Genomic DNA, 23,594 nt, shown 5'->3' with positions numbered 1-23,594 from the left:
TTATGGAAAGGCGTCTCCACCAACATACAGCCAGCCATAAACAGAGAATTTCCAATATGAGGGGCGGGGGGGGTTCTTGTTCACAATGTGTCCAACAACGTCGTTTTATCCCCCTGGAGAGCCATTCAGAGACTGCAATTGGCTTTCCCTTGGGTACCTGCACATCATGTAGTGAATCTAGACTGTGTGTTGTGGTTGTCGTTTCATGGCTGAAATATCCGAGCACCCATGATACTCTACGAAGCACCACGAGTACCCAAGCACACTAATGCTAGATCGAGTAATGAGCAGCGCCGAGCACGTTCACCCATCACTAGTGGACCTATTTTCAGGAATGTCGGCCAAACACATGTGTTTAACACTAGAAGTCCCAGAGAGGGGTCATTTAACATTTCAACCAATTTGGACCCCTATGGAGCTCGAAATTTCTGGAACTTCTAGTGTTAAGTGGAACTTTTCAAACTTCTGATATGTATAGGTGTGTATTGGCTCTGCCCTGATGGCAGATTTTGGGAGAAGGAGGACAGGAAGCTTATTTATTACAGGAGATAAGCCACCACCAGAGCTTATACTGGCCATGAGATGGCCAAACAAGTCTTGAACCGACAGCTAACAGCTGTTCCTTCTGGCCACTGAATCTGCATGGGTTCTCAGTATTGGGAGTAAGCCACTGCCAGACACATCTGGTGGCAGTTTATATATCTTTAAAAACCCACAAAAGAGTCAGCATATTGAAATCCAACATGCCAGACCTCTTTATTTCCTAACCTCTGCGTTCAGAGGAGAGTCGGACAACCCCATATGTATCGGTCATCTATAATGTGTATGGCCACTTTTACCCCTTCCTTACTATAAGAGCATTAAATACTCAGCTGACAGTGCATGGGTTTTGGGGATGGGATGAGGAGTAGATGATTGCTGAACAAGCACTTGGCTGACTAAGGGTGCCTTCACACTTTAGCGATTCAGCAGCGATCCAACCAGCGATCTGACCTGGTCAGGATCGCTGCTGCATCGCTACATGGTCGCTGGTGAGCTGTCAAACAGGCAGATCTCACCAGTGACCAGCCCCCAGCCAGCAGCGACGTGCAAGCGACGCTGCGCTTGCACGGAGCCGGCGTCTGGAAGCTGCGGACACTGGTAACTAAGGTAAACATCGGGTATGGTTACCCGATGTTTACATTAGTTACCAGCGCACACCGCTTAGCTTTGCTCTCCTAGCTACAGTACACATCGGGTTAATTAACCCGATGTGTAATGCAGCTACATGTGCAGGGAGCCGCGCACACTGTTTAGCGCTGGCTCCTTGCTCTCCTAGCTACAGTACACATCGGGTTAATTAACCCGATGTGTAATGCAGCTACATGTGCAGAGAGCCGGAGCCGGCAGCACAGGCAGCGTGAGAGCTGCGGAGGCTGGTAACTAAGGTAAATATCGGGTAACCACCTTAGTTACCCGATGTTTATCTTGGATACAGCTTACCGCAGCTGCCAGACACTGGCTCCTGCTCCCTGCTCGCTTCATTTGTCGCTCTCTCGCTGTCACACACAGCGATCTGTGTGTCACAGTGGGAGAGCGCCTTTGAAGAAAACGAACCAGGGCTGTGTGTAACGAGCAGCGATCTCGCAGCAGGGGCCAGATCGCTGCTCAGTGTCACACACAGCGAGATCGCTAATGAGGTCACTGCTGCGTCACAAAAAGCGTGACTCAGCAGCGATCTCTGCAGCGAGCTCGCTGTGTGTGAAGCACCCCTTACATCTATCTAGGTATTTGCCCACCTTTGGCCACACACTATTTGCTGTCATCTTTTATTTTATTTGCTTTTTTCTTAAAATGTTTTGATTCATGATTTGGGAGCAGTGGGAAGATAGTGTTATCTCAATGAAAACAATTGGTTCTAAAGAGCTGTTAATGTATATACCCTTGTGCAAAGGAGTATGCAAAACAACCTCCTACATTTTAAGTATAGGTTATTTTTAAAGAAACATTTAAGGTCATTAGGTAAGAGGCTATAGTGCTAAAAACATGCTCCAGTAAAATTAATGAAGCAATATGCCACCTAATACTGCCTCCCCCCAGAGATAGAGGTCTGGCACAATTTAGAAAACATGTCCAACCACCAACCAGATAGAAGTTTGTCACTGCGCTTTGGAAATTGAGAAGTTAATAAATGTCAGTGCAATCTTCTGACTAAAATCTATGGCCCCAACAACTTTATTGTAGCTCAGCACAAGAGGCGCAACTTCAGCAGTATACACAGCATCTGACCTTGTTATGGGAAAGCCATTCTCAAACTTTTGGGAACGGTTCCTTGCTTTCCTATGACAAGTTGCAGTCACAAATCAGGCCTCCACACACTTGTAAGTTAGGCTAGTTTTACACTTGCATTGAACGGCATCCGTTGCATTGCATTGTGTGACGGATGCAACGGATGCGTTGCCTATAATGGCACAATGGATGCAACGGATCTTACAAAACAACGGAAAGCTTTATTTATTTATTTTTTACAGTTTTACCGGCAGCAGACTATTGTGAACGATTAGCTGATCACCCGGCTGCCGGGCGCTCAGGTGAGAGCTCTCACATGCCGGCTGCCGGGCGCTCAGGTGAGAGCTCTCACATGCCGGCTGCCGGGCGCTCAGGTGAGAGCTCTCACATGCCGGCTGCCGGGCGCTCAGGTGAGAGCTCTCACATGCCGGCTGCCGGGCGCTCAGGTGAGAGCTCTCTCATGCCGGCGGCCGGGCGCTCAGCTGAGAGCTCTCTCATGCCGGCGGCCGGGCGCTCAGCTGAGAGCTCTCACATGCCGGCGGCCGGGCGCTCAGCTGAGAGCTCTCACATGCCGGCGGCCGGGCGCTCAGCTGAGAGCCACCGAGAGACAAAATAAAGTTTGTGATTTTTTTTTAAAAAAAAAAAATGAGCATGCGCAGTGAAAAATAGAGGATTCCGCCGCTCAAAAAACGTTACATGCTGCGTTCCTTACGCCCGGCGGACGCAACGCAGCGTCGGCCAGCGGAAGCAACGCAGGTACTTTTGGCACAATCCGTCATCCATACAAGTCTATGGGAAACAGCGGAATCCGTTAACAGATTCCGCTGTTTTCCAAAAGGGTGGATTGTGACGGAAGGAAAAAAACGCAAGTGTGAAATTACCTTTAGTTATCTTTCTCAACTTCCCCATACATCTCATGGAAACTATGGCCAAGCTGAATGTTCTTGTGTTCTCTTTGGGAGAGCCACAGCCAAACTTCTCTGGAAGCGACTTATTTCCCTACCGAACAAAAGGATCATCCATTGAAATTTAACAGACCAGATATTTCACTTATCTGTCATCCTTTGTTAGTGGAGCGTTGGATGGCCTTCATATAGAATATTTAATTGGCTAATCCCGATGTTGTCTATTGGAGCCTTAACTCTCACAATATAAACCATTGTAGTTGGTGGATCATCTGGATCTAGTACTGGTGGTAGCATTAATGCTGGAACTGTCCTGCTAATTATTATGTACCCCCTAGCCATGTTCGTATACCTCCTGGAGGAGGGGGAGGTTGTGACGAGTTTTGAGGCAGTCACTGGAAACAGGAAAGTTCAAGCTCACATCCAGAATCAAACGCGAATGGAGGAATGCTGTTCTAGTTGTCACTGGGAATTACTGCCTTGCTATTGCCCCAGTGGTGAGTACAAAGTCTTACCATTATGTACACCCCACTAGAAAACATATGCCTGATTTTAAAGGGAACCTGTCACCAGAATTTTCGCTATTAAACTAAAAGAATCCCCTTCTGCAGCTCATGGGCTGCATTCTATAAAGGTTCATCTTGCTACTGGACCACCTTTCAGACCTAGATAACTTTATAAAATATCACCTTTTGCTATGGTAATGAGGTTTGCTGGCCCCGTGGGCGGGCTGTATTTTGTCTGTTATCCCCCCTCCTTCCGCTGTTCGCCGTCCTCCAGTGTTCATTTACATAGATGAGGCCGCCGCCCTAATGTTCCACAGTGCTCCTGAAGTCTCGCACATGCGCAGTGGCACTATCGCAGGACTGAGCACTGTTTTCAAATCGCGAGAGCCGGTGATGTTATTGCGCAGGCGCGAGATTATGGGCGGGTACTTGGATGGCGCTGGAGATGATATTCACAGCGCCGCCCATATTCTCGCGCCTGCGCAATAACATCACCGGCTCTCGCGATTTGAAAACAGTGCTCAGTCCCCGATAGTGCCACTGCACGTGCACGAGACTTCAGGAGCGCTGCGGAACATGAGGGCTGCGGCCTCATCTATGTAAATGAACACTGGGGGATGGCGAACAGCGGCAGGTTGGGGGAAGTTATCTAGGTCTGAAAGGGGGGCCAGTAGCAAGATGAACCTTTTATAGAATGCAGCCCATGAGCTGCGGAAGGGGATTCTTTTAGTTTAATAGCGCAAATTCTGGTGACAAGTTCCCTTTAACATTTGCAACAGGTGCATCTACGCTATATAGTGTATAATGTTGCATAGTCTTCATTAAAAAATATTCTTCTATTTTGTCTTCAGCTCTTATTGAGACCTATGAGTGGCTGTGGTTACAGACTACAAGCAAAGCCTGTGTAATCAGATCTTGCAGTCACAATCTCTTCTGTCTACTTTTACTTGTTAACCTTGCAAACTTCTTCTTTTTTTTTATTTTTCCTATATATATTTTTTTTTTTTTTAAATTCTAGATTCATTCTGACCACTGGGACCCCCACAGATCTCGAAAACCGGGACTCTTAAGAGCCCTGTGTGAATGGAATAATGTCCGATCATGTGCACCTCCGTTCCATGCATTTTCTAAGGGACCGCTGGAAGTAGTCGAGCGCAGTGTTCAGATGCCTTTCAACACTCCAGTAAGAATGAAGGGAGCGGAAGTGTGCATGATTGACCACAGCTCCGTTAGCCCCAGTTCTTAGCATCGTTAGGGATTTCAGAGGTCAGACCCCCAGTGATCAGGACGTTTATCTCCTATCCTGTGGATATGGGATAATTTCTAAACTTTGTACTACCACTATAAATGAAAACCTATTTCACTAATGTGTTATATTTCCTCCTGTAACCTTCATCCAGCTGATCTTTCTTTCCTTTCTTTGTTTTTAGGACACCTTGTTTTAGACACAGACACAGCACACAAAGTGTTTATGCTTTGTGTGGGACCTGTACATCCCTCCGCAGTAGTATGTGTAACTATGCAAAGTAGCAGAGAACTGCAGACAACTCCTGGAGGTGCTGTACGTGTAACCCTCAACTCAACTCTCACCCCCTTGGCACCAAATCCAGGGGATCCAGGCTTGCCCGAGGATGGTCTGTGTGACGACAGGTTGTGCTTATGGTGATTGTGCGTTCTGTGTACTGGGGAATTGGTTTATATGTAAATCACTATATGGCTAAAGCTGGTGTCACACTAAGCGACAGCGACAACGACGTCGCTGTTACGTCACCATTTTCGGTGACGTAACAGCGACCTTGTAAGTCGCTGTTATGATCGCTGCTTAGCTGTCAAACAGCAGAAGCAGCGATCATAACGTCGCTGTGCTACATGTGCAGAGAGCAGGGAGCCGCGCTTAGCGCTGGCTCCTTGCTCTCCTAGGTACAGTACACATCGGGTTAATTAACCCGATGTGTGCTGCAGCTACATGTCACAGTGCAGAGAGCAAGGAGCCGCGCGCACTGCTTAGCGCTGGCTCCTTGCTCTCCTTGCTACAGTATACATCGGGTTAATTACCCGATGCATACTGCAGCCACATGTCACAGTGCAGGAGCCGGCACTGGCAGCAAGAGCGGAGGCTGGTAACCAGCGTAAACATCGGGTAACCAGGGAAAGGACTTCCCTTGGTTACCCGATGTTTACGCTGGTTACAGCTTACCGCAGCTGCCAGACGCCGGCTCCTGCTCCCTGCTCGCTTCATTTCGTCGCTCTCTCACTGTCACACACAGCGATGTGTGTGTCACAGCGGGAGAGTGACGACCAAAAAATGAAGCTGGACATTCAGCAACGACCGGCGACCTCACAGCAGGGGCCAGGTCGTTGCTGGATGTCACACACAGCGACAGCGACGGGACGTCGCTGCAACGTCACAGAAAATGGTGACGTAGCAGCGACGTCGTTGTCGTCGTCGTTATGTGTGACACCAGCTTAAGGTCACACAACCGTAGATTATCTCATCCGAGAGAATCGGTTCAATTATGCTAATGACACCTTGATCAGAGTGTCAGCTTAGTGTGATCCAATTCTCTCGAATGTGAGAACGGGAGTACACTGTGAGGGGAAAATGGAGAACAACAAATGCAGATCAGCACTGACCCATTACATATCATTGTTCTGAGTGTTATCCGATTAAAAATCTGATAGCACTCGTCCGATACATACGGTGGTGTGAGCAAGCCATATATCTGTACTCTGAATTGCACGGTGTACTATGCACCAACTTTTATTATTTTTTATTTGTTGTAAAGCTTTGTGTCCTGATTGTTCTGTCCAAAACATGTATACAATATATACTAAAACATCCTAAACTATCACATTTAAATATAAAGTTGTGAAGATTATCCACAAGCTTTGAATTCTACAAAGAAATATTTCTTACTAAATAGTCCATTATTCTGGCTTGTAAAATAGGTCCTTTATGTCTAACCAGCAGGTGCACTATCCAGGAATGTAAACTGTAAACTGAATGATTTCAGATTCATAGACCTCTCTAAGAAAACGTTGTATTGCTTCTGATGCCGCTGTGCTGCTTACTGGTTGTAAGCTCTGATCTGGCCATTTTTTAAATACTGTAATTATTTTAAGTGTAAAGCTAGGTGAACACTTGCACCATTTCCTTATTGTGCTTTAATGCATATGTGTAAGGGTACGTGCCCACGATCAGTGTTTGCAGCGTTTTGGAAGCAGCATGCTTCAACTGCGTCCAAAATGCTGCGTTGTACAGTACAAGCATAGTGGATGAGATTTCTAGAAATCCCTTGTCCACTGTGCTTGTTTTTTCCACAGCAAACACTGACCTGTGGTGCGTCTTTCTAGACCGTAGCATGCCAATTGTTTGCTGCGGATTCACATGCGTCCTCCGTAGGGAGAACACAAGCGAGAGACCGCAGAGCACTAAACCCTGATCATGAGTACAAGCAGCTGTGTTCTCCTGCGGAGGAGATTCGCGGCCCCTTAGGTCAGGACCCGCTGCGTCCAGGACGCATTGAGTCCTGATCGTGGGCACACACCCTTAAGACCTCCATAAAAATTGATTAAAGCAGATCTGTCACTAGATTTAACACTGTAAACTCCATTCACTATTAAATATGTTTCTTGGACCTGATGAGGCTAGTGTAGTTCTGTAGAATTATGATATTTTAATGGCCATTTTATGTGTTGAGCTTGATTAAAAGCTCATTTGTTTGAGAGAGAAAAATGTTTGAAACAGATTGTAAAACCATTCTGACATGGGCTTTCATGGTAAGGACACGCTCATCAGGCAAAATAGAACTATTCAATACATGAAGTTTGTAATATGAAATCTTGGGAGCTTTTAAAGTAATTTGATTGGAACCTGGCCAACAATCTCGTGAGTATTGAAGCTGCCCAACTCTCTCACAACAGAAGTCTTGGGAGTTAACGGTAGGAAAGTTGAAAATTAAACACCTGATCCCTTTTTTTTTTTTTTTTTTATGAGACCAGTGGCTTTTTCCTCTCTCGTGACCAAAAATTTGTGTATCGGAGAGTTGGGACAGAGGGCTTGTGGCACAATAAAGCGATCAACGCACAACTTTTAGGCCTTTATGTAGAGACCAGTGTGTTTGGATTATACACCAATAGATGGTTTAGTAAAGGTTTGTGAATATATTTACAAAGCTCTTGGCTTTTCTTACCCTACTCTTACTAGAAAACCATTTCTTAAAGAGGACCTGACAGCTCTCCTGACTGTTTTAATGAGTAATTTTATTCCCCTTAGGCTAGTTGCACACATCCGTCTTTTCGCCGGATTGGCGAATCCGGCGCACTCCAGTACAGTGTGATACAGTATAATGGCAGCGCGGCAACTTCCGGGTTACATGCTGCGGTCACATGATAGCATGTGACCGGATCTTGTCGCGCTGCCATTGTACTGTAAACGCTGTACTGGAGTGTGCCGGATCCACCAATCCGGCGAAAAGCCGGATGTGTGAAACGACCCTAATGGGATGAGCAGTTACGTGGAAGTTTGGATTCTCAGGGTTTGGCTGGACTTTAGTTTAAGGTTCTGTGTGTGATCCGGACTTGACTCGAAATTGACCCTAGACTCTGAACCCCATAAAAGTCAATGCTTTGCCCAGGTCTTCCCAATTGCCCTGGTGCAGTGGCAATCTGTGAAATACTTTTGGGGTTGAAGTCAGCTGTGAATTGATAGCTGGCATCAGGACCAGGGGTTAGTAATGGATAGGCGTCTATCAGACACCCCAACTACTGACCCGGCAATTCTAGAAAAAAAAAGTTTATTTAAATAAACACTTCCCCCACACTCCCACTAATTTATTGGAAAAAAAAAAAATCCTCAAAGATCTGGCGTAATTCAGTTGGGGAATAAACACTCCCGCACACTTCCTTATTCACCAATTTATTAATTGAAAATAAATACTGGAAGTTTTGACTTACCGTATTTTTCGCTTTATAAGACGCACTTTTCCTCCCCAAATTTTGGGAGGAAAATGGGGGGTGCGTCTTATAAAGCGGTAGCGGGGGGGGGGTCCTGTCTAAAGCGATCGGGCGGGTGCCTGTGGCTGCATGCAAGCGCCCGGGTACCTGTACTTGCATGCAGCGGCAGCCGGGTACCCGTGGCTGTGTACGGGCGGCAGCGGGTGCTGTGTGGGGTCGGCAGCCAGGTACCTGTGCTTGCATGCGGTGGCAGACGGGTACCCATGGCTGTGTGCGGGCGGCAGCCGGGTGCTGTGTGCGAGCGGCAGTCGGGTGCCCGTGCAGGTACTCGGCTGCCGCCCTCACACAGTCACCCATCTGCCGCCCGCACACAGCCATGGGTACCCGGCTGCCACCGCACGCAAGCACAGGTACCCGGCGGCTTGTACGCAGAGTGGGCGGGCAGCCTGCTGGCTGCCACTCTGTGCATGCGGGGCGGGCGGCTGTGCAGCTTACCAGTTGTCCGCGGTCCCACTTTCAAATGATGGCGCCGGTGGAGCTCTTGGATGAGCGCTCCATCTGCGCACGCGCTGCTCCGGGAGTCAGCGCGTGCGCAGATGGAGCCCTTGGATGAGAGCTCCATCTGCGCATGCGTCGCTCCGGGCGCCATTACTTGAATCGGGACCGCGGACACTCCACCACTGAGCCGTCGCCGTCGCTCCCACTACTGAGCCGCCGCCGCTGCCACCACTGAACCGCGACCGCGGACACACGCCACCACTGAGCAGTCCCTGCCGCTGCCACCACTGAGCAGTCCCTGCCGCTGCCACCACTGAGCAGTTGCCGCCGCCGCTGCCACCACTGAACCGGGACCGCGGACACACGCCACCACTGAGCAGTCCCTGCCGCTGCCACCACTGAGCAGTTACCGCCGCTCCCACCACTGAGCCGTCGCCGCCACTCCCACCACTGAGCCGTCGCCGCCGCTGCCACCACTGAACCGGGACCGCGGACACACTCCACCACTGAGCAGTCCCTGCCACCACTGAGCAGTCGCCGCCGCCGCTGCCACCACTGAACCGGGACCGCGGACACTCACTGCACCGGCCTGCTGCACGGCTCACACGCTACGGCTGCTGCCGCCACCACGGACCCCACGGATCCTGCCACCGCGGACGCCACCGCGCCTGCAACCACGGCACCTGCAACCACGGACCCCGCTGCCACTGACCTGCCGCGCCTGCCAGCACAACCTGTGCCTCCTGTGACCCCGCTTCACCACCACTGCTGCCCCCCTCCGGTAAGAGAACACCGGAGTATAAGACGGACCCCATTTTTCTTTTTTTTTACCTTTTTTATGTCTAAGTTTGGGGTGCGTCTTATAAAGCGAAAAATACGGTAATCCAATGATGTACTGTCCCACGACGCCTAGCAGTTCCTATGGAGCTTCGGTCTCAGAACAAGGTTCCATAGGTCACTGCCGGTCAGCTGCATGCTCGGAATTTCTCACAGCTTTTCAACAAACTTTAGTAGCATAGGAACAGAACTCAAACTCTAAAGCTAACGTTATCTTAAAAGTTCGAGTTCAATACCCGGACACCCGGTGTCTAGTATTAACCTTGAACTTTTACCGTTCAGGTTAGAATATATATATATATATATATAATATATATATATATATATATATATATATATATATAAACAACAACAAGGCAGAGTCCAGCAATAACGTGAGCAATCCAGGATGCTGTTAAAAAATGTTTTCCTTCTGTTTATTCATAAATTCATTAAAATATAATGGTCCAGTGATTCTGGACCGTGAAGAAGGCGGATTTTACCGCTGAAACGCGTAGTCCTATCTGCGCTATTTTCCTGCGATAATGCTGTTCTGAATTGCTTGGACCATTATATTTTAATGAATTTATGAATAAAAAGAAGGAAAACATTTTTTAACAGCATCCTGGATTGCTCACGTTATTGCTGGACTCTGCCTTGTTGTTCACATTTGTACTGATCCGGACACAACGGAGTTAACCAGGTCAGCTGAGGATCCAGGTGATTCACAGGAGTGAGCTGGTCTACATTGTTGGACTCGTGTGTGTGTGTGTGTGTGTGTGTGTGTGTGTGTGTGTGTATGTATATGTATGTATGTATATATATATATATATATATATATAATATGTATGTATGTATATGTGTATATATATATATATATATTTCTGGAAGAACATTTCTCAGAATTCTTGGGTTTTGCTGTTCTCTTATTCCTTTTAAAAAAGAATAAGAATAAATTGTCAATTTGGTGTTGCTAATTGACTTGTTAAAAAGTGTGCCCTAGTCAGTCTGAACATGGCAACACAGATTGGGCAGTGTAGGAACACTCCGCCAAATGGTAATACCTGGTTATACATTCATTCATTCCTTTGTAGTAGTAATTACAACATTTTAGTGTTTTAAGAATTTATGCTTCAAAATTATTTACCGTATTTTTCGCTTTATAGGACGCACTTTTGTTCCCCCAAATTTTGGGGGAAAGTAGGGGGTGCGTCTTATAATCCAAATATACGGGGGGGGCGGGTGTATATTTATATATACTGCAGGGTTTAGGGGAGGTGGGGGCAGCTCTGGAGCGGTGCTGGGCGCTTGTGAAAGCTGCAGGAGGAAGCCTTTGATCTCCTGCTCCCGCTCATATAATATGCACTGCCGCTGTCCATCACCGTGGTGCTGAAACCGCACCGCGGCGATGGGCTGGGGCAGCGGCGCTATTATATCTGCCTGCGCCCTCCTTTGATCGCACATGATCATGGAGGTGTGCCATCTATAGGTGCCATGGGCAGCACAGGGGGACGTGTGCAATCCATAGGGGGCCATGGGCAGCACAGGGGAACATGTGCCATAAATAGGGGACATGTGCCAGCAATAGGGGATGTGTGTCATCAATGGGGGACATGTGGCATCACGGGGGGACATGTCCCAGCACAAGGGGGCTATATTCAATATAAGGGGGCCATATCCAGATTAAGGGGGGCTAATTTTAGGATGGGGGGCTATGAGGGACATATACCCTATATGATTTGTTAGACGGACACTGGCATTATAAGATGGACCCCATTTAACATAAAAAAAAAATTATCTTTTCCTTCACCAAATTTGGGGGTGCGTCTTATAATCAATATAAAAAAGAAAACGTTTTTCCAGCTTACCCAATATATTGTAGGATCAAGCTGCTATGACTATAGAGGCTCTTAGCACGGATATATGGTAGAAGCACTTACCAGCATAAATAGAAGAGATGAATCCAGCGAGCCAAAGTTGTAGTAGATAAAAAGTTTCTTTAGTCTTTATTTCAATAATATTAAAAAAAAGTCTTTGTCCATAGCAGCATAAATGATGACAGACAGAGGTAGGAAAAGTTGCTGCTGGCGCACGGCAAGACGCGTTTCGGCTAAACCTTTATCAATGATAACTAAAGACTAAAGAAACTTTTTATCTACTACAACTTTGGCTCGCTGGATGCATCTCTTCGTCTTATAATTAGGTGCGTCTTATAAAGCGAAAAATACGGTAATGGGGTATCTAAGTATTTTAAAAAAATAAACATGTCGGTAGAGCTACAATATCCCATTTAAACTCTTAAAGATCTGTGTCATACATGTTAATCACAAGTAGTATGTGGGATGTATGCAGGAGGGACCCTCGCCAGAGACTAGACTTTGGCCCCGGACCGTTTTCCCCAGTTCTGTTGCAGGTGATTGACAAGTCTCTCTATGGAAGAGACCTGTCAGTCACCTCTAGCCGTGCTGGGAGAAGCCGGCCTGGAGTTGAGCCAAAACTAGTCCCATCTCCGGTTATGGTCCACAGCCTGATTGTTTCAGAGAAAAATCTACACCTCTACAATTGTGGCAGCATGTATCGGGTGACAAATTCTGTCTAAATGCCGCTGTTAATCTTTTACAGAAGCATTTACATTTCTTGTTTTCATAGAAGACAGCCAGTGGGTTACTCCATGACTGCCATATTAGTCCTCCTATTAAGCTGAGTATGGGGCTGGCCTGTATAGGAGAACATCGATTACACTATATACTGTGATACCACAGCACAACAGTATAATCAATAAAGCTCCCTAAGGACACGTAAAAATTTTATATGTATGTGTGTATGTATGTGTGTGTGTATATGTATGTATGTGTGTGTGTGTGTGTGTATATATATATATATATATATATATATATATATATATATATATATATATATATATATATATATATATATATATATATATATATATATATATATATATATATATATATATATATATATATATATATATATATATATAATATACGATATTAAAAGACATTAGTAAAACTTTAAATTACCCCTTTTCCCTGATCAATAATAAAGAAATGTGCATAATCAAAAATTAAAATTCTTTAAACAGTACAACAATAAATACTGAAACAAATGGAACCAGCAGAATTGCCTTTTTTAATTTGTTGCATTACTCACAAAAAAATGTAATCAAATGTCATATGTACCCCAAAATTGTACTAGTGAAAACTACAGCTCCGTGATAAAAAAAAAACTCCCAAAACCCCCACATAGCTTTATCGAAGGAAAAATTGAAAAACCTACAGTTGTCAGAAGCTGGACACTCAAAATGTATTTTCTTTTTTTCTACAAAAGTCCAAAATGTTTTATTTTACCTCTAAAATATGTAAAAATAAAACTTATATAAATTTCAGAGCAATAAAAAAGGAAAAAACATCAGGCACTCACCAGTTGCTGCTTGTGCAAGTTTTGTTGTTTTATTCGTGCAGGTTACAAGTGCATGGAGTGGAGGGAAGGGAGTGGACGCTACACACGTCCAAAGACGACGGCGGCCGTTTCGCACCTGTCTGGTGCTTCAGCTGGTCTGAACTGAGCTGACATCACATCCATTATATCCACATAATACAGGTGGTTGATGTCAGCAGTGATTAAAACAAGTTTAAAATCAAACTGCAGTATTACTACTGAATGGAGTGCAAAATAAGCATGTACAAACATATAAAGACATACAATAATTTTACATATAGCTGGAATCTAGAAAAATTATCCCAAGAATACGCTCAACTCATTTTTATCATTTAGTCCTAATGGACCCAAAGCATTAAACTTCATAATATATTCTGCCTCCTTTCTGAGCAGAAGTTTGTGCATAATCGAAGGGATTGATGAGCTGAGAGACATGGCCATTAACAAGCCCCTAGTGACACACAGGAGGTGCAGGAATATTGGAGATATTCTGATTAAAAAACGCTATTTACCGCCTATGACCTGGCTACACCATGCTGGCCCTACAGGTAATTTTAGATGCGGCAATTGCTCTTTTTGCCAATTTCATATAGTTGGCAGAACATTTAAAATAGGTGGCCATTCACATTATGTCAAAAGTCTGATTACCTGCAGGTCCAAAATGGTGGTGTATGTAATATTCTGCCCTTGTCAATTTTTTTATATTGGCAAAACTATTCGAAATTTGTTTATAAGATTTAGAGAGCATAGAAATTCCATCTCTAGCGGAATAGGCGCTACAAGATTAATCAATCATATAAAAGAAGTCCATAATTCTGACCCCAATGTATTGTCATTTATAGGCATTGATCTAGTTAAAACTCCAGCCAGAGGTGGGGATACGCACAAACTTCTGCTCAGAAAGGAGGCAGAATATATTATGAAGTTTAATGCTTTGGGTCCATTAGGACTAAATGATAAAAATGAGTTGAGCGTATTCTTGGGATAATTTTTCTAGATTCCAGCTATATGTAAAATTATTGTATGTCTTTATATGTTTGTACATGCTTATTTTGCACTCCATTCAGTAGTAATACTGCAGTTTGATTTTAAACTTGTTTTAATCACTGCTGACATCAACCACCTGTATTATGTGGATATAATGGATGTGATGTCAGCTCAGTTCAGACCAGCTGAAGCACCAGACAGGTGCGAAACGGCCGCCGTCGTCTTTGGACGTGTGTAGCGTCCACTCCCTTCCCTCCACTCCATGCACTTGTAACCTGCACGAATAAAACAACAAAACTTGCACAAGCAGCAACTGGTGAGTGCCTGATGTTTTTTCCTTTTTTATTGCTCTGATGTTCACATGTTTATTCACATCAATGGCACCGCAGAGCATGTGCACCTTTTTCGGCCCAGTATAGGATGTTCTGAAAGTTTTTTGGTGTTGGGGCAGTGCCCTGAACTTTTCTCCTTTTTCGCATGAATAAGTTGTGTCTCTATATTTATCAGTGAGCACGTCTCAGGAGCACCAGAATCTAGAATACTAAGAACATAAAAATCCTTTTACTGTGATGGCTGAATTAGAAATAATGGAGGTGGTCACACCGACCAGCAGTGGATGTGGAATCCTTGCGGGGAGGGAGAACGCAAGCACGTTTTTTTTGGAGTGCAATAATAAAATTGACACGGACATTTTAAGCATAAAATCTCTGGAACATAAAATATCCAATCTGGCAGAGAAGGAAATCTCTTTATTTTGGTCGGCTCAGTCACTACGTGCATACAAGGATTGTCAACGGGTGCCCAGAGGACTAAGAGTTATGAAGGCAATATCATTCTATCAGGATGATGCCGATTTCAAACAACTATGGGATAATGTTCTGGCAGAATGTTCATTTAAATTCCTAGATCTCGTATTACAGAAAAACGAGCAAGAGCATGCTAAAATAACAACTGAACTGATAAGATTAAGAAAAGAGCTAGAGATGCGTTTATCACAGGATCAGTGGAACAAATTTCTACAGAACCTAGACAAAAAATTAATACCATATCAAACAATAGTAAAAGAACGCAAAAAAGAGAAGTTTTTGAGAGACAAAGCAGACTATGATTCTGGAACTGTTTTCAGATGGAATAAAAATAATGACAGTTTCTCTACCTATAAGAAAGGAAAATCAAGGAAAAAACCTAAAACTGCATCAAATAAAAGAGCCGCATGGACAACAGATTCTGATTCCAGCGGTCAGGAGGAACCACCCCCGGGAAAAAGGAGATTAAGTGAAGATAGATCTAATATGAACTTTCCCATTAACCCTTTAGAAGGCGGACAAGGAGAGGCCGGAGGAGAAATAAATGTGCCCCTGATAGGGAAAAGGAAAGCTGTTTCCTGGAGGGACTGACAATCAGTTCGGAGCCTAATAAAAAGAAAAAAGTTTACAACCTGACTAATGAGACACTGGATGATGATATGTTGGCGGTCCTGGAAAAAGGACTAAATTTCTGCATTCCAGAACCATTTAATATGGTGGAATTTGAAGTGGACTTATACAAAGCTTGCAGAAAATTGCATTTAAAAAAACATTTTTTTAACGCAGATAATAAATCGACTCAAAAACAAGCTGATGAAAGGCAATGCAATATAGGTCCCCTTGGTTTTTCTCTGATGGGTTCAGAAATTGGGAAGGTAGCTGAGGACGCTTTGCATCTGTTGAGTATAACGGATGATAAAATTAATGTGGCAAACGTTTCAGCTATAGAGAGCAATCTAGACAATAGCACTAAATTTACTGGAGGTTTAAAATCTACTTTTATCCCACCTATATCCCCTGGTAATAGTATCGATTTATTTCAGGAAGTAGTATTGAGAGATATAAAAGCGTTAAAATACCCCAATATGAAGAATAATCTATCTAGTTCAGAAAGAGCAGCACTAGAAAAAATTAAATCCTTCAAGAATGTAACGATACGAAAAGCGGATAAAGGAGGTGCCACTGTGCTTATGACCACCGATTATTATTTAGCAGAATCAAAAAAACATCTAGATAATTGCACAGTTTATCAGAAACTAACTGGTGACCCTACAGGTAAAATTAAAGAAAAATTACGCAGTTTTTTGAATAGGCAGATAACAACTGGCCTTATAACAAAAAATAGAGCTGAAAAACTCTTTCCTGATTTCCCAACAAAACCGCACTGGTATTGGCTACCAAAGGTACACAAGTGTGAACAGAGACCACCAGGCAGACCAATAGTCTCGGGAGTGGGATCTCTCACCGAACCACTTTCAGCATATCTTGACTGGCTGTTGCATCCATTACTAAAAACAATTCCATCTTTTGTAAGGGATACAAGGGATTTGATTGAGCAGCTTGAACAATTCGAGTGGCAAGAAACATTTAATTGGGCTTCCTTAGATGTGGAAAGCCTATTCACAAGGATTCCACAGAACCTTGGAATAGACAGCATTACAGATATGTTGAGAGAGCTTGGTGAAGATGCCCATTTAATTAATTTTATTGAAGAGGCTTTGAATTTGGTCTTAAAACATAACACTTTCAAATTTGGGCACACTTGGTACCAACAAAATAGTGGAGTAGCAATGGGGACTCCGGTGGCGTGTACTTTTGCGAATTTGTTTCTGGCGCACCTTGAAGATCGTTTAATTTACAGTCCCATCAATCCATATATCAAACATATAAAAAAGTACATGCGATTTGTGGACGATGTCCTGATAATTTGGGATGGAGATAGGGAACAGTTTAATTCCTTTGTAGCGTATTTAAATTCGGAAAATAATTGCAATATGCTGTTCACACATTTTTTCGGAGATAAATGTATTGAGTTCCTTGATGTTAAATTAACAGCCCATGAAGGGTTAATTTCAAGGGAGCTCTACAGGAAACCGACTACAGTGAACACACTATTGCATTATAAAAGTGCCCATCCTGAGCATGTACTGAAATCGGTTCCTTTCAGCCAGTTTTTAAGGCTGAATAGGATCACCAATAATACAGATGCTTTGCAAGTTCAGACAAAAGATCTAAAACAACGCTTTTTGGAAAGGGGTTATCCCCTGAATTTAATTAACTCCATGCAGGCCCAAGCAGAGGAGAAAATAGAGCTTGAAAAAAGATCTCTTGTCAGGAATTGTAACAATCTCCCCCCCAAAAAACAACTAGATCGTTTTGTGTTTAATTTTAAATTCGGACCTATGGACCGAACAATAAAATCAGTGATAAATAAAAATTGGTATATAATCGAAGGGATTGATGAGCTGAGAGACATGGCCATTAACAAGCCCCTAGTGACACACAGGAGGTGCAGGAATATTGGAGATATTCTGATTAAAAAACGCTATTTACCGCCTATGACCTGGCTACACCATGCTGGCCCTACAGGTAATTTTAGATGCGGCAATTGCTCTTTTTGCCAATTTCATATAGTTGGCAGAACATTTAAAATAGGTGGCCATTCACATTATGTCAAAAGTCTGATTACCTGCAGGTCCAAAATGGTGGTGTATGTAATATTCTGCCCTTGTCAATTTTTTTATATTGGCAAAACTATTCGAAATTTGTTTATAAGATTTAGAGAGCATAGAAATTCCATCTCTAGCGGAATAGGCGCTACAAGATTAATCAATCATATAAAAGAAGTCCATAATTCTGACCCCAATGTATTGTCATTTATAGGCATTGATCTAGTTAAAACTCCAGCCAGAGGTGGGGATACGCACAAACTTCTGCTCAGAAAGGAGGCAGAATATATTATGAAGTTTAATGCTTTGGGTCCATTAGGACTAAATGATAAAAATGAGTTGAGCGTATTCTTGGGATAATTTTTCTAGATTCCAGTTATATGTAAAATTATTGTATGTCTTTATATGTTTGTACATGCTTATTTTGCACTCCATTCAGTAGTAATACTGCAGTTTGATTTTAAACTTGTTTTAATCACTGCTGACATCAACCACCTGTATTATGTGGATATAATGGATGTGATGTCAGCTCAGTTCAGACCAGCTGAAGCACCAGACAGGTGCGAAACGGCCGCCGTCGTCTTTGGACGTGTGTAGCGTCCACTCCCTTCCCTCCACTCCATGCACTTGTAACCTGCACGAATAAAACAACAAAACTTGCACAAGCAGCAACTGGTGAGTGCCTGATGTTTTTTCCTTTTTTATTGCTCTGATGTTCACATGTTTATTCACATCAATGGCACCGCAGAGCATGTGCACCTTTTTCGGCCCAGTATAGGATGTTCTGAAAGTTTTTTGGTGTTGGGGCAGTGCCCTGAACTTTTCTCCTTTTTCGCATGAATAACTTATATAAATTTGTTACTTTCATAATCAAACTTATCTGGAGAATCCTAGGTTATTTCAGGTAATTTTTACTGCCCACTAGATGCCTAAAAACAAACCGTATCAAATGGTTTGGGTTTTTTTCTTTTTGTTTTTTTTAAACCTTATTTTGAACTTTTCTATACTTTTCAGTACATTATATGATAACATGAATAGTGTCATTAAAAACTGAAACTCATTGTGCTAAAGAAGACAAACCCTATTCGGTTATGTCAACAGAGAAGATAAACGTTGTGGCTTTTGAAAAAAGGAGAAAAAAAGAACTTAAATGCAAAAACTAAAAATCGCCAGGCCTTGAAAAGGTTTAGGCAGATTTTATTATTCCCTAGCTATGCGAGTCTAATACTGTTCTTCTAATGGTACCATAGCGCTTGCCAAGTCTTGCATTTGGCCTCACAATACACACTCAGATTTATTCCAACACTTATCAACTGTACAGTATAAGCTAATAGACAAAGATCTAGACATGCCAAGAGCAACCTCAAGTGTTTGCCAAATACCACGCCCGATAATTTTATATATATAAAAATATGAAATTCATATATAAAATTGCACACACCATTTATACTTGCTTGTGCTTCTTATTGGCAAGATGTTGAAAGGCTTCTGCTACCTTCCAGAATACTGTAATACATTGTGTTAAAAATATTCAGCTTGTTGTTTGTGGTTATTTTGCGTCAGGACCCACATGACTATTAGATTAATCATTCATGTTGGCTCACGCCTGTTTATTCCATGTCTTACAGTTCTGCCAGTTGTTTTGGTGGTGTGAGTGGGACAGGGGCCAGTCCGTGGCTGTTATTAGCAGATTCTCCACCCCAGACACTGACCTCCACGAATACTAAATCACTTTCCACTGCTCTCACTGGCTTGGCCACCAATCCACAACGTTATCACTTCAGTTTTCGTCTAGAGGTCCAGGGTCCATGTCTTTTAGCAGGTAAGTTAAAAATAAAAGAAGTTTATATATTATAATATATAAATATACTAGCATCTGGCTATGTTCACACTTCATTCATCAGTAAGAATATTATTCATGAAGTGCTATTCTTGCTGTCAAAACAATCAGATGTATAGCTTATAATGGGGGCTCACTTAGATTAATGTAGTTCCTATGGATCCGTCATACTTCAGTTCTGGCACATTATTGCTGCTTCCATTAGAAATTAAAACTGCAACACAGATGTGAACAGGGCCATGCTTTAACTGTAATGCAGAGTTGAGAAATGTTAAAATATACTATAATATCTGTTCCACTATTCTGCAGGTATAGAGAGCCCATCTCATGCTCTTCGTGCCGATGCAAGTCCTTTTGCGGTCTCAGCCTCCTCAGTGTGGATCAGCTTGGCAGAACAATACAATTGTGACCGGCCTCTAGAAATTCTCTTACATCCCAGTGGTGAGAAAACATTATAGTATAGAGATAATAAAAAACTAGCCAAGAAGTTGCAATTCTACTGAAACATATTTTCATTTTTAAAATCATAATTATTAATACCACTCTACACCAACAAATATTTTTTAAAAATGCACATGCAAACCAAACCAAATGTATTGGAGTGTGGACTAGTCATCAGGAGAAATTCCATACACTTTTTTTTGTTCCTGTCTCTGTCTTGCTCTGTTGAACAACTGGATGAGTGTTCATTCATGTGGTTGATGTGCCCATCCAACTGCTTCTACAAGTTAGAGAGCTGCTGACCATAGTGTAAACCTGTCATGCCCCTGAAGAAGCCAAAAAGGCAAAAATCATGGACAAGGCAGGATGCTGGGAGTGCTGCAAGGTTTTATATTTTATTTTATTGGAAGGGCACCTTCTGAAGTCACACTTGCGTCTGACTCGCACGAGTATCGCATCACATCGCATTGCCCGGACTAGCCGCCCGCTCTCATTACAGGAGCAGGTCAGTTTAATGTATTTCTATGCAGCTGCACACTCCTGTCAGGAGAGCCGCCTGCCAATCCAGGCAATGCAATATAATCCTCGTGCGAGTCACTAGCAAGTATGATTCCAGCCTTGGGCCTCGCTCACACCAGCATATGCATCGGATAAATGCAATGCAAGAAAACCTCACGTTGCACTCGGATCAATGTTAGTCAATGAGGCACAGTAGAGCAACCATTTATTTTTTTTCCATTTTCTCATCAAGATTCAGGATGAAAAAAAAGTTGCATCATGCTGCAATTGGATTCATAAATACGGTCTAACATCTACCAAGGCCAGGGAGGCAGACAGGGGCGGGAATAGATAACAAAACCCGCCCCACATATTAGATATTCTGTAGCTGCTATTGTGACGCCCTGGCAAAACCAGGTAGTCACACAGTTTTAGGCCCCCGCATAACACCGCTCCAACACAGGGTTAAACCAGCCGACCTGAAATCCTAGTTGTGGAGACACGGGGCTCACTGGGTGCTCTCGTCCGCTAAAACCTGCCGCCTTTAGAAAGACAGCGTGGCTCAGGGCTCATCCCAACTGAACGCCGGCCTCCTTAACCGTGGGCGTAACACTACTCAGACAACACATGGTGAGAGAATCACAATAATTAGACTTTATTGGATCTCAAAACAATTAACGGCACATAACCAGCAAAACACAAATGTAACAGGCAACAGAGTCTCACCCTTCCGCTGGCTCACCAGGGATTTAGAATGTCCATGCCTCAGAGGTTCCAGGGCTATTTATTCCAATCCAGCAGCACCCCGCTTTTGGCGGGCACCCACCGAGAAAGGAATAATGCCAGATTTAGGAAGCTGTCTGAGGTTTGCAAAGTCTGTAACAGGTGACTGAACTGTCCCAACCTGAGTGTCCTCCTTAGGTAGTCCTGGTATGATGATACAATCCTGGCAGCCGGAGTCAAAATCCCTAGGCTGTGGATATGGTCTCCAACCGGAACTGGAGTCCCTAGATTGAAGCCATAAGATATCCTGATCCTCTAGTCAGCTCCAAAGAGCTTAGACTGGATCCATCAGCATCCATCAACAACCACCTGGTGGCTTAAAGAAATCCCTTTTATAGCCACAGCCTTCCACTTGGATACACTGCGTCCTCATCGATTGGTTGGACAAGATCACCTCTCCCATTGGATGAATCTCAAGCTGCATGGACAATGTTCATCCAAATGATGTCTACAGAAAGACTGAGGATATCTATATGAAGGTTGCAAGTCACAGACTAGACAATGACTACTAAGGTAATTACATTAGCAATACACAACTACAATACAGTGATTACTGGAAGGGTCTGGAGAAACAATAGGTAAGCAAACATGACTTGGCACATATAAGAACAATACGTCTGGCTGAATGTTAAGAAACTTTAACCCATGAGAGGCATTGGATGTCCATGTCGTCACACTAGTCACCCCCTCAAGAAAGGACAGACACACCAGTGGGCGGGACCAGGTGGATAGAAAACGCCCACCTAGTGGTCTAGAGAACCCGAGGCAGGAAAAACAGTTAAGTTTGGAGTTTAGTCAGAGTTAAAGTGGAGTGGAGGAGTTGAGCTCAGGCAGTCAAGGCCTGAAGTTCAAGCTGACAGGTGTCAGGGTCGGAGCCCTGACGCATTGGGTAGGTGGCAGACAGTGGTCAGCGCCAGCAGGAGACTGAAGACTGCTGCCGGAGATCTGAGGTGGACCGGGACAGGGTTGTAGCCCGCCGGTACCGTCACCGGAGAGCCGACCCGGAAACCGTGCACACAAGGGGGTACTCGGACCCTGAAGCCAGGACCCGCACCGATGGCCTAGCTAATTAACCAATTGAGGACAGGATTCTAGGTCCTGTCCCAACCTAACTCCCGAAAAGTAGACAACCACCCACAGAGAGGGATAGGGCATCCGCCAGGGCCCGGTAGATCCCACGGGTCAGCGTCTGACGGGCACGGCTCCCAACCGAAGGACCAGTAGCGGACTCCTGCGTTACACACCGGAAGTCTACAAAAAAAAAACACAAAGTGCAGAGGAAAGGGGCATTGACCACCGGCCCGGGTGTGGGACCAGATACACCCGTCTGCGGCAGCTGGCCACCATCGCCTTGGTTTAACAATGGACTTGTGTGATTTATTCAACTGTGAGTAACATCCCCGGCCTGACCGGGTGCGCCGGCCCCTGCCATCATCATCCCCTGCACAGAGACATTGGGCCCCGGGGCATCCATCCCTGCCCACAGAGGGGTTAACATCCAGCTGCCAGCCCATTGACCCCCGGGATCCCCATAACAGCAGCGGTGGTGCTATATCTCGCCACACACTGTGGGTGGCGTCACAGACGGTTTCTAACAAATCCTGTACAAATACGTCCCCTTTTCATTCGAAGTATCCGCGTGACCCCCGGGTCCGGTAGAGTCCCTCGAGCCATACCGCAGATCCGGATCCGAGCAGCACAGCTGCTGGCGTGGGGGCGGCACACTATCAATCAAATCGCAGTGCATTTCTGTAAATTTACTTGCACATATTTCTGAAAGAAAACCTCCAATCTCAGAACAAAAGCTATGCTTACATTCAGCATCCTAGCATTGGTAGAGTACTGGCTTTACTTTATATATGAAAATCCTGATGGTTGGTTCTCTTTAAACCTTTATTTGGTACATTCACAATTATATGGTAGCTTGCTACAATCTCTCCCATGGAAAAATTATTGGACTTTCTGGTTTTATGATTATTTTTTTATTTAAGGTAAAAGCTTAGTTGTCTTTTAATAAATACATGTTTGCTCTTGACAACAGTATCTAGGTGAAAGTACATTGTTATATTTTATATGAATGATATGCATTAATTCAACTGACCAGCTGTGTACTTTGTAAGAACACATGTATAAAGATGTAACATCCTTCGGCAACAAAC

General features: G+C 44.0%; 1 protein-coding gene across 8 annotated transcripts in view; it reads left to right on the top strand.

The window, feature by feature from the left end:
• The window catches only part of VWA5B2 (von Willebrand factor A domain containing 5B2), a 109,329-nt gene that overhangs the window by 17,562 nt on the left and 68,173 nt on the right, over positions 1 to 23,594 (top strand). For 5 of the 8 annotated variants that reach the window (XM_075340351.1, XM_075340349.1, XM_075340353.1 and 2 more), the window contains 4 exons: positions 3,512 to 3,670; positions 5,110 to 5,341; positions 19,502 to 19,695; positions 20,023 to 20,154. In XM_075340351.1, the coding sequence (XP_075196466.1) occupies positions 3,512 to 3,670; positions 5,110 to 5,341; positions 19,502 to 19,695; positions 20,023 to 20,154 (717 nt within the window). Of the gene's footprint in view, positions 1 to 3,511; positions 3,671 to 4,703; positions 4,863 to 5,109; positions 5,342 to 19,501; positions 19,696 to 20,022; positions 20,155 to 23,594 lie in introns of those variants that run through there. The other 3 variants (XM_075340352.1, XM_075340355.1, XM_075340354.1) reach the window with 3 other exon arrangements.

The sequence above is a fragment of the Anomaloglossus baeobatrachus genome, chromosome 3 (genome assembly GCF_048569485.1).
Source record: "Anomaloglossus baeobatrachus isolate aAnoBae1 chromosome 3, aAnoBae1.hap1, whole genome shotgun sequence".
In the NCBI taxonomy this organism is placed as follows: domain Eukaryota; kingdom Metazoa; phylum Chordata; class Amphibia; order Anura; family Aromobatidae; genus Anomaloglossus; species Anomaloglossus baeobatrachus.
This window is presented reverse-complemented; position numbering and strand designations above follow the sequence as displayed.